We start from the raw sequence: 11,724 nt of genomic DNA on the forward strand, positions 1-11,724 counted from the left end.
GAGAGAGGGGGCAACACCAATCTGAGAAAGCAACAGGGATTGGTTGCCTCCCATGCATGCCCTGCCTAGGGACTGAACCCAAAACCTAGACATGTGCCCTGACTAGGAATCAAACCCACAACCTTTTGGTGTACGGGATGACCCTCCAACCAGCTGAGCTACCCGCCCAGGGCAGTGTTAATGTGTTTTTATTGACTTTATTAAGAATCACCACCTGGCTAAAATTTATCCATGTCTCTCATAACTCTAGCTTCATGATATTTTCCCCTCTGATTTGTGAACTTATTTTTCTGGGGGGAAAAATATTACAACGATACATAAATCAAATTGCATTTCATTAAATATTTAACAAAAAGTATAAAAAAAAATCTTGGACTATACTTGCAAAAATATGAAACAGATACTCCCAGTTGGGTCGTAGCACATTTCCATTCAATAACTGCTCATTTAACAAATATTTACCAAGCACTCCTGATGCCCTTGCCAGATGGCAAGGACATCCGGGTACTGGAGGAGACACACTGTGCCTGATCTCAACGGGCTGATGGTCCAGTTGAGGAGCCGAATGAGTAAACAGACAAATGCAACACTGTGTGAGAGGAGCCGTGGGCAAAGTGAGCACAGGGCGCATTGGGAACCCCAGACAGTGCACCCCACCGACTTCAGGCACTACGGCCACCCTCTCTCTCTCTAGCGTAGGAATAAGTTAAAAGATTATGCTGGTGCTAGTGTGATTCTTGGTAATAGCCTCTGGCCAGAGGCAATGCAATTCTGATCCTGTGCTTGTCCAGCTAATGCCCACTAACTCTACTAACTTGTTGTTTATTTACCTAGAGGAGTAGAGGAAACCAAGGTTTCCACCAGACCCTGAAGGCCGTTTGCCTGAAAAACGGCATCTATGCCTCCAGGACTCTGGCACGAATAGATCTGAATGAAGCCATCACTCAGCCCATCTACGACCAGATTGATCCTGTGTTTGGAGGCATTTTTAGGTAAAAGATCTTTCCTCGTGTTCCTTGGTGAGCAAACAGCTGAAGAATGTTGGGCCAGCGTCTCATCATTAAGAATTTGTACTTTGGATTTGGAAGTGCGAAGAGTAGCTTGCAACTCGAGGAGGAAAGCTTACTCCTTGGCCAAACACAAAAGCCTTCTTGGTTTGCTTTACTTAAAAATTTCCCATGGTGACCTGGAGTGCAGATGGAGATGCTGCCTTCAGACTAATGTTATGATTCCCATTATTTTTTCAAATATCTCATACATGCAGCAGGGGATAAACTTTCTAATGGATCCAAGCCCAGGATAGGGTATTTTGGTTGGAGAGCGTGGAGTTAAGCAAACACATGGCCTTCATAAATTTCCCTGAATGCAAAAGAGAGAGAGAGAGAGAGAGAGAGAGAGAGAGAGAGAGAGAGAGAGAGAGAGAGTAGTGACTCTGTTTGCTCCCATACTGCATGCTCCCAAAGGTGGCCTGGGAGGAGGGTGTGCCTTCACGTGTCCCCTCCTTCCATTTTTCCTTGATGGTCAATCCTTCTCTCCATCAACAGAAACATCATTTCCTAAACTTCCAACCTGTCCCCAGCCTTCTTCCATTGCCTCTAGCATATCATCAGGTTCACCACCTGCTTGAACCATTCCACCTTCCCTTGATTCTTAAGTCAGTGCCTCCTTCTCCACCCCCACCTTCCTTTGAACTCTTTTGGGATCATACCATTTCTTGTATATCCACCCCACCCCACCCCACCAAATTCCTTAGGATGGCATTCAAGACATTCCACTTGCCTCCAACTGGCCTTTCTGAACTCGCCCCGAGCTGTGGCCCAGTATCGGTCCTCTGCTTTAGCCAGCTTGGAGGGGAGCAGGGAGCCACGGAAATGTACCAGGAAGCATGCTAAGTATTTTGGGTGTGTTACATCATTGAATCCTCCCAACTACCCTCTGGAGGGTACATTATATTATTGCATTCTCCCAATAATCCTTTGTCTTTTTCTTTTTAATAGATTTGCATCGATTTCAGATAGAGTAGGGTTAGGGAGGGAGGGAGAGAGAGAAATATTGATGAGAGAGAATCATTGATTGGCTGCCTCCTGCACACCCCATACCGGGGACTGAACCTGCAACCCAGGCATGTGCCCTGACCAGGAATTGAACCGTGACCTCCTGGTTCATAGGTCGACTCTTAACCACTGAGCGATACTGGCTGGGTGATTTCTGCCTTTTTACTAGTGAACAAAACTGAGCTTCACCCAGCTCATGAGGTAAGAGCTAGGATTTCAAGCCTACACCCTCTCTTCTACACCTGCTGCTTCTTAGCCCTGGGATGTGCTGAAGCTGCCTTCACTCTCTTGTGCCTATGGTGAATAGCCCCTCCTTCTTTTCGTTTTCCTAACCCTTACCTGTCTCCGGAGATACGATCCCATCCTTTCAAGTGGAAACAGCTGGGCAATGGAAAGCCTGAGTGTTGAGATTAAACAGATAGTGTCTAAAGCAGTGTTTCCCAAACTTCTCTCATGATGAGAATCATCTGGTGGAGTTGTTAAAACACAGATTCCTGAATCCCAACTAAGAAGTGCTAAACTAGAATTTTTGGGAACATATAGGTAAAATTGTATACTTAACTAGTGCTCTAAGACAGATTTTATATACAGAGCACTAAGTTAGGTATGCAATTTTACCTATATGTTCTCAAAAATTCTAGTTTAGCACTTCTTAGTTGGGATTCAGGAATCTGTGTTTTAACAACTCCACCAGGTGATTCTCATCATGAGAGAAGTTTGGGAAACAGTGGTCTAAAGCCTCAATCTGCCACTTACTAGCTGTGTGGCCTTGATCCCATCAGCAATCTTCTCCGAACCTCCGCTTTCCTATCTGTAAAATGGGCATCGTTGCACTGATGTCGTACGGTTTGTTGTCAAGGGCCTGATGCAGCACAATGCCCGTCATGCGACAGGAATGTGATACAAGTCCTTTCTTGTCCTCCTTCTCTCAAAATGAATAAAAGGATACCAGCAGGTTTCCTCTTGGTTGTAGCCTCACAATGGCCGTTGACGTCTCTCACATACTATGTTGCTTTCTTCCGTAGGACTGGAACGCCCACCGGCTCAGCTTTGATGCCTCACATAGATGCTTTTAAGCACTCTCTCCAGGAGAAGATGACGGAAATTGGGATAAGAAATGGCTGGAAATACGATAGCTACAAGAAAAGTTTCCTGATCCAGGAGGTAAGACTCGTAGATTGGGAAGAGAGGCATGAGGTTGGGTGGTGGGTTTCTTCCCAACAGGCTTTGGGATGCTGCCTGTCTCTCCAGACCAGTTCCTCTGCAGCGTCCAGGATTCGGGGAACTCATAGCAGGAGCAGGAGCTGTGACATGCACAGCAGGGATGGGTGTGTGTGTAGGGGGGCAGCAGCAGTCCTGACTCAACTGTGGAGGCGGACACCAGGCCAGCTTCCTCCCACTGCGGCAGAGAGTAACCGCCAACGTTGTACAGTAGATTCTGCATCCAGGAAGAATCTTCAAAGGCTCCTTAGATGTACAAAAATTGGAATCCATTTGTGATGCTTTCAGGAACCTTCCTATCATTCTGCCAATGTCACGAAGTATCATCCAAAGCAGTGAAGCATCAAGTATCATATTTTTGCAGATCGTTTTCTAGTTCCGAGTACTCAAGGCTTTTGCCTGTGACCCGTATTCTTCAAGGCTGCCTTAGTCCTTCTGGGCTGCTCTCGCAAAATACCATAAACTGGGTGGCTTGCCAACAACAGAAATGTATTTCTCACGGCTCCGGGCGCTGGAAGTCCAGGTCTAGGCGCAAGCAGACTTGGTATCTGGTTGGACTTGCTTCCTGGTCCAGAGACGGCTGTCTTCTCCCTGTGCCCCCACATGGCAGAGGGGCGAGGGAGCACACTAGGGCCTCTTCTACAGGGGAGTAATCCCAATCACGAGAGCCCCCCCCCCATGACCTCATTTCCACTCAAAGGGCCACCACCTACTGCCCCCACTTTGCCGGGTGGGATTTCAATATATGAATTGAAGTGGGGCCACAAGAGCTGAGTGGCAGGAGGTGCCATGCACAACATATTCAGTCCACAGCACATCCCAGCCCAAATTCATGGCAACACTAAGAAATAGCCTGCTCCTCCCCCACTGTCCTCTCAAAAGGTCCAGTTTCAGCATCTCACATGTGCCAGAGATCAACTCAGCAAATAGTTAACGGGATGTCTATAGGTACCAGGCACTGTGGGAAGCTCTTTGGGATGTAAAGATGCTGAAGACACAGTTCCTGCCTATGAGAAGCTCACAGTCTAGCTGTGGGGAGGAGATGGGGAGGACACAGTCTAGCTGTGGGAAGCCACCTGAACCACAAGGCAGAGGGAAATGGTGACCTATGTCTGTTGGAGGAATTGCCACAAATGGCCTTTTGTTCGTGTGTTTCTCAGATAAGCGCCATCCTGGGCGGCCTGGAGGGCCACATCCTCCGGAAGAAGAGGAGGATCTATGAGTCTCTCACGAGCTCTGTTCAGAATGACCTGAAGCCCTGCTATGAAGGTGGGCTCCGGAGGGCGGCGGTTCTGCTCCCTCCCTCTGTCCGCACAGCATCCTTTTCTGCTGCTTTTCTCAAACCCTCCTAAGTCCTACGTCCCCCTAACACCCTTGGTCTACAAACTAAGACCAAACAATCTGAACAATTGCAAGTTTTGGGGAGAGGTAGTTGTTGTACCATTTTTTCTCTGTTGCCAGTTCCCCCTGTCCTTCCTTTGCCTACACACCTTGCTTCTCCTCTCTGTGCTGCATCACAGCTACTCCTATATAAAAGGCTAATATGCAAATTGATCAAACAGTGGAACCACTGGTTACTATGATGCGCACTGACCACGTGGGGGCAGACATCAATGCAGTGTGTTCCCACTGGGGGAGCCCCTGCTCAGCCAGAAGCCAGGCTCACAGGCTGGCGAGTGCAGCCGAGGTGGCAGGAGCCTCTCCCACCTCCACGGCAGGGCTAAGCCTTCAGTCGGATGTCCCCCGGAGGGCTTCTGGACTGTGAGAGGACACAGGCTGGGCTGAGGGATGCCACCCTGAGTGCACATATTTCATGCACTGGGCCTCTAGTTAAACTATAAAATCCACCACCCAGCTGTCATTCTTATTTTATTTTATTTTTTTAAGTATTTGTAAACTTACTTGATATCTTCTCATTTTGGTGGCCCCATTATTTTCTTGGGTAGGCCAGGGGTTGGAATTTTGTAAGCTTCTGCTTAATTCACTCATTCGATTTTCTGAATGATCACTATCTAAATATTGAGAGTGTTAATTTTTGTATCATGTTATTAAACTATTTCCACTGTGTAGAAAATGGTACTACCTACATAAATATATATGTGCATGCATCTGTATGTGTGTATATATGTATATGTACCTGTATATATCTGTGTTTTGGTTTTTTTTTGCTTGTCTTTATTTCTGATGCTAATGGTTTCTGCACAAGCCGTTGCTGTGGTGTAACAGTGACTCTCATTTTTGCCAGAGGCAGCCCAGATCACTGGCAAAAAAGCGTGCGAGAGGATGAAAGATGTCATCCGAAGAGGGGTGGACCGGCAGGTGGCAGAGGGCATGTTTGAAAGGGCTCAAGAAAGGATGCAGCACCAGTTTCAGCAGCTGAAGGTATTGATTCCAACACACAGCCTGCATCCCAGTCCCTAAGAGCCTCCTGGTGGGCGGAGGAAGCCAGCACAGGAGATGGGAGAGTGGTGGTCATTTGGGCCCACATAGAGTCCGACGTCTTGAGCGAAGTGGTCCAGCCAGTGCCCATGATTCCGGGAGAGGAGGCCAGCTGGCGCTGGGCATTCTCTCTTCACTGCCACCCTGTGATGGGGTCAGTCTCCTCTCTGGGGCTGTGACTTCAGCGATGCGGCCCCTCCAGCCTTCTCCTGCATCCTTCCCCTTTCACACGTGAGCAGGAGAACTGCAGTCTTTAGATGGGCTCCTGAGCCTTCCTGTGCATTAGCTCGTCTCATCCCCAGCAAGTCTGTGAGGCAGGGTCAGTCAGTCCTCCATATTCACAGGTGTCACATGCCACATAGCCTGAAAATAGTCGGGGGGAAAATCCCAAAAAGTCCCAAAAAGCAAAACTTGAATTCACCATACACCGAGCATCACACTCAATCTGGGTGAGTGAAGTGATGTGCAGATGTACCCTGCTGTCGCCTACATGCAAACACTACACCATTTCGTATGAGAGATTGGAGCATCCTCTGGTTTTGGTTTCTGTGATGGAGTCCTGGAACCAATCCTCCGTGATGCTGAGAGATGACTGTACTATTATTGCTCCCATTTTGTGGATAAGAAAACTGAGGCAGGGAGGTATAACTCAGGCCACAGAGCTAGAAAGTTTCAGAACTAGGATTTAGGAGCAGGGAACCAGGCTCTAACATCTCCAACAAGAGCATAATCTCAACACGGATTTTTTTTTTTAATGAGGGAAGTGTCTTATCTACATAAAACATCAATAAATAAATGTCAATCAGCCATGTACAGAGCTCAGCATAGATTTAGGTTTACTTCTGTCTTTTTTATATATATATTTTATTGACTTTTTTACAGAGAAGGAGGGAGAGGGATAGAGAGTTAGAAACATCAATGAGAGAGAAACATCAATTCAGCTGCCTCCTGCACACACCCTACTGGGGATGTACCAACAACCAAGGTACATGCCCTTGACCGGAATCAAACCTGGGACCTTTTAGTCCACAGGTCGATGCTCTATCCACTGAGCCAAACCGGCTTCGGCTGCTTCTGCCTGTCTTGGAAGTCAGTTTCTAAAAGTTTCCTCAAACCTAAGTGCTGCTGTCAAGCCCACTTGGACCATCTTGTCTCAGCTCTAGGTCTCTCAGCTAGCCACCCCCGCCACAAGTCATATAAATTCTTTCTTTTAGTCCAAGCCACTGTTGGCTGCTGGCCCTGTGAGTTTCCACAGTCTCCTGCCTTACTCCAGGCTTCGCTGACCCTCTCCTAACCTCCTGAGGAGCCTGGCTACTTGCTCTGTGGGTCCATCTCTGGACCAACCGACTTCCTAAAACATCTCCAACCAGCTTCTGCCCCTACCCCACTGCAGTTTAAGAAAGCACATGTACCCACACTACAAAACATGAGCTTTCTCTTGGAAGAGGCTAAGGGGTTTCTAGTTTACCAGTAGCAATTTGCTTTCTGTCATTTAACATATATCACAATCTGCAGCAATTGGCCAGACTCTACACTATCCAGTCCTCACTGGGTATATAGAAATCGGCTCTTCAGGTGCCCAAGAAAACAATTCCACTAAAAAAAAAAAAAAAAATCAGTACATTGACCATATAAAAATGTATCTTACATGATGTTCAGTGTAGGAAGTTGAACTAGGGCAAGACCACAGAGTGTCCCCATTCCCTGACCTACGGACAAGGAAGCTGATACCCAGTTACTAACTAAGGCTCAGAGCTAGAGCTGATGCTGGAGCTTGGAGTTTAGGCCTGGTATGTTGAAGAGAAAAGCATAAGACTTGGAATCAGAAGACCCAGGTTCAAAACTAGGCTTTGTCAGACTAGAGGAGAGAATCAGGTATTTTTCAAAGTGAGGCCAGAGCTGGTTAGAAAGGGAACATGGTTTTAGGTGACAGAAGGTCTGGGAGGAGCAAGAAAAAATTTGTCAAAAATGTGGGAAGAAAAGTCAGGATCGCCAGCTATGGTGTCTCGCACAAAGCGGATACTCAATAAACATGCACCCAGTGACTAAATGCGTGATAGAATGGTGGGACCATGGTGGGACTTTCCTTCTTTTCCATCTCTTCGGATGCTGTGATCTCTCCCACACTTCCACGCAGCCTCAGTAGGTCCTGATTCCGTCCATCAGCACCATAGGGCTAGTCCCTCAGGAATCCGGAAAGGAGATGCTGAGACAGGTGGGACCCCACAGGAATGTTGCCCCGATGACTCCTGAGCCGTTCTGTGCACTCTAAAGTGGCCCACCTTGGACCTGACTTTGACTTTGGCAGCCCCAGTCTGCCCACTCTGATTGGGGGAATGGGAGGGACCCCCTTTCCTAAGATTCCCTTTCCTGTGGGCTGTACCATCCTAACAGAAGGACCATCCTTTGTTGTGCAGCATGGGATCACGGAGAAGGTGAAGGGCAGTATCGCCACCATGCTGACCCTTGCTTCATCCCAGGGGGATGGTCTCTACAAGGAGCTTGCAGGTAAATACATAAAATCTTTGCCGAAAGGGTGATGACCTTGCAGACACTTCCCCCTACCCCCAGGTGTGGTGGCTCTTTCCTGGATTTAAATAAATGAAGTTAGGAAAAAATTCCAGGGGAAGGAAAAGAGATGATGAAGATGACTATGACAGCCCCACCCTTTGCTGAGGACCCCACTGAGACCAAGCACCATCCCTGGGCTTTGTGCTCCACATCTTATCGAATCCTCACAGTAGCCCTTAGAGATAGATGTTATTGCTTCATTTTGCAGATGCAGAAGCAGAGACTCAGATGAGATAATGTGCCCAAGGATCCATAGCTAGAAAGGGGCAGATTCAAATCCATAACTTATGATATCAAACATGGGAAGAACTCGACTATCTATCAGCAGAGCACTGGTTACGGTAACTTGGTACCGTGATTTGAACTTGTTACAAAGAATCAAGTAGCTTTATATAGTACTAGGGGCCCAGTACACAAAATGCATACACTCAGGGGGGTGAGGGAGTTCCCCAGCCTGGCCAGTGCCCTCTCAACAGTGCAGGAGCCCCGAGATCAATTGCCCCAAAGAGGTAGGCCCCGCCCACCCATCCAGGGCTCCTTGATGGATTGACCAAAAGAGGTAGGCCAGAGCTGGGGCCTCGCCGCCTCCTCCCATGTGGAGCCGAAGGACCCTTAGGCCTCACCATGCAGAGCAGCTGCCAGTCCCCACCTCCGCTGTGCACACAGCCATCTTGTGGTGGTGTGAGGGCATCACGGCATGACAACCACTTAGGCTTTTATTAGTGAGGATAGTAGCAACATGAAACGATCTCCAAAATATATTGTAAAGTGGGAAAGCAAAGTAAGAAAAATGTGTGTAGTGTATTGCCATTTGTGAGAGAGAGAAAGGCAGCACATATGTTCATGCATAAAAATCTCCACAGGATACACAAGAAACTGGTCATACTGGTTAGCTCTAAGGAAAGGAACTGGGGGACAGGGATGGCAATCTGTCTATGCGGTGCCTTTTACACTTGAAACCATGTGCACAGTTGCCTGCTGGATGCCATTGCTGTGTGTCATTGAGCCTGTCAGGGTGAGAGTGGTCAGAGCTATTTCCAAAGAAAAAGCCACAACTGCTACAGCTAAACATCTGTCCTGCTCTGAATGTTCTCTCAGGAAGGAGACACAGCACCCTCACCATGTGGTTAACTGTCCTCTCTCATGACCCTCTGTCCAAGCCTTCGCAAAAACCAGTTTCAAGATTATACTCATCCAATTGTCTTTTTTTAAAAATCCTCACCCAAGGATATGTTTTTCTTACTGATGAGAGAGAGAGAGAGAGAGAGAGAGAGAGAGAGAGAGAGAGAGAGAGAGAGAGAGAGAGAGAGAGAATGATGTGAGAAACATCGGTCAGTTGTCTCCTGTACACACCCTGACCAGGGATCGAACCTGCAACCTAGATATATGCCCTGACCAGGAATCAAACCCACAACCTTTTGGTGTACAGGATGATGCTCCAACCACCTCAGCCACCCAGGCTGGGGCCAACTGTGTCTTCTTTCTTTCTTTCTTTCTTTCTTTCTTTCTTTCTTTCTTTCTTTCTTTCTTTCTTTCTTTCTTTCTTTCTTTCTCTCTTTCTTTCTCTCTTTCTTTCTCTCTTTCTTTCTTTCTTTCTTTCTTTCTTTCTTTCTTTCTTCTCTCTCTCTCTCTCTCTCTCTCTCTCTCTCTCTCTCTCTCTCTCTCTCTCTCTTTCTTTTTTCTTTCTTTCTTTAATATATTTTATTGATTTTTTACGGAGAGGAAGGAAGAGGGATAGAGAGCTAGAAACGTTGATGAGAGAGAAACATCGACAAGTTCACAGCATAGAGAGCCAATTCACTTAGCCTGGGGACCGCTGTGGGGAGGGCGGGGGCGGAGAGGAGGGCCGCACAGGACCTCGGGGAAGTTTAGCATGTTGGGGGGCACGGCACCTCCTGCCACTGAGCTCCTGGGAGGCCCTAGCCCCAGTGCCGGCCCAGACCCATTTTCCGGGCAGGTTTGGTTATTTGACAGCGGTCCTATGCTGAGATAAGCCTTACGGTAGGAGCAAGAATGCTAAGTTTGGTCAGGTTATTTGTAAAAAACAAACAAACAAACAAAACAAAACAAACAAAAAAAAAACGCATCTATTGGACGATCTGATCTTCAAGCTTTAACCCAGACCCTCACATTCTGGGACAAGTGACTCAGGTCATAAGATGATTCTGAGGGGATCTGTTTGCTGGGGACGTTTCTGGAAAGGACGCTAACTCCGGCCATGTGCTTTCTGCTCCTCCGCAGACGTCAAGAGTGAGTACAAGGAGATGGAAAAGCTGCACAGGAGCCTGAGGGAGGTGGCTGAGAACGCAGCACTTCGCAGAGGCATGCAAGACTTCCTCCTGAGAATGTCCCCCAGCAAAGCCGGCCCCCCCAGAACATGAATTTAACTCTTGGCACAGAGTGGATGAGAAACAACCCTGGAGCCAAACGATGAGAATTACTTCTGTTTTTGTAAAGTCTAATAAAAACCATCTCCCAGCTGTTTGGGCTTTGGATACACTATAAAACCCAGTAGATTGTTACTTGTGGCAGAAGTGGATGACTGAGCAACACCATCTCACGTTGATTCCATAGCCAAAGAGTCGTCTTGACTCCTTAATGGGGTTCTAAAGCTTTAGGGACAAGAAACTTGTGTTTCACCAAAGAAAAAATATCGAAACACAGAAAAATGTAAACATTTATGGGTAAAACCATTGCAAAATAAAGTTTTGGGGGACTCAAATGTATTGACCGTTTTAATGTTGATGAGACTTTTGGGTAAGGAAGCAACACTGTGCTATGGAAACAACATGGGTTTGAGAGTCAGCCAGATAAGAGACCTAGCTTACCACCTCTCAGGAGTATTAATGAGAGTCGGGGCCTCTCACACATTTTGATCTCAGGATCCTGTGCTCTTAAAAATGATGGTAATTTATATGAGTTATACCTATCCTCACTGTAGTCAACATTAAAAGTGACCAAAACTGTAAATAATTATTTACTGATCTATTTGAAAGTAACAATAAGAAATCTATTATATGTTAATATAAATAACATGTTTTATGAAAAAAAAAAAACCTTTCAAAATAAATTTATTGAGAAGAGTGCCATTATTTGACACTTTTGCCAAAAAAGTGTATTCTCTGACTTAATAGAAGACAGCTGGACTCTGTCTGATTCTGCATTCAGTTCGCCACAATATATCTTTCTGGTTGCTGTATATAAAGGAAATACGGTCTCATGCAGATATAGAGTGGGAGTACAGAAGAGCATTTTCATAGCCTTTTCAGATAATTACTGGGTATTCTTTAATATGACCATCTTGACAGGTGGTAGTTTCTTAAAGGTTAGTTGTAGTGTGGAATCTGAAACCATATTGGTGAACTGTTTTTAAAATTTGATTTAATTTTTTTCCATGACTCTATGCCCTCTACCATATCACACACACCCCTCCACCCTG

At 46.6% G+C, this 11,724-nt stretch overlaps 1 protein-coding gene across 3 annotated transcripts in view; it reads left to right on the forward strand.

The window, feature by feature from the left end:
- NUGGC (nuclear GTPase, germinal center associated) overlaps nt 1–11,724 on the forward strand; it is a 47,621-nt gene extending 35,897 nt beyond the window's left edge. For all 3 annotated transcript variants that reach the window (XM_084886388.1, XM_084886389.1, XM_084886390.1), the window contains 6 exons: nt 835–992; nt 3,080–3,218; nt 4,436–4,544; nt 5,521–5,657; nt 8,132–8,222; nt 10,527–11,724. In XM_084886388.1, coding sequence (XP_084742514.1) covers nt 835–992; nt 3,080–3,218; nt 4,436–4,544; nt 5,521–5,657; nt 8,132–8,222; nt 10,527–10,666 — 774 coding nt within the window. In that variant the 3' untranslated portion in view covers nt 10,667–11,724. The remainder of the gene's footprint in view (nt 1–834; nt 993–3,079; nt 3,219–4,435; nt 4,545–5,520; nt 5,658–8,131; nt 8,223–10,526) is intronic.

The sequence above is a fragment of the Pipistrellus hanaki genome (genome assembly GCF_964339955.1).
Source record: "Pipistrellus hanaki genome assembly, chromosome: 5".
NCBI lineage: Eukaryota > Metazoa > Chordata > Mammalia > Chiroptera > Vespertilionidae > Pipistrellus > Pipistrellus hanaki.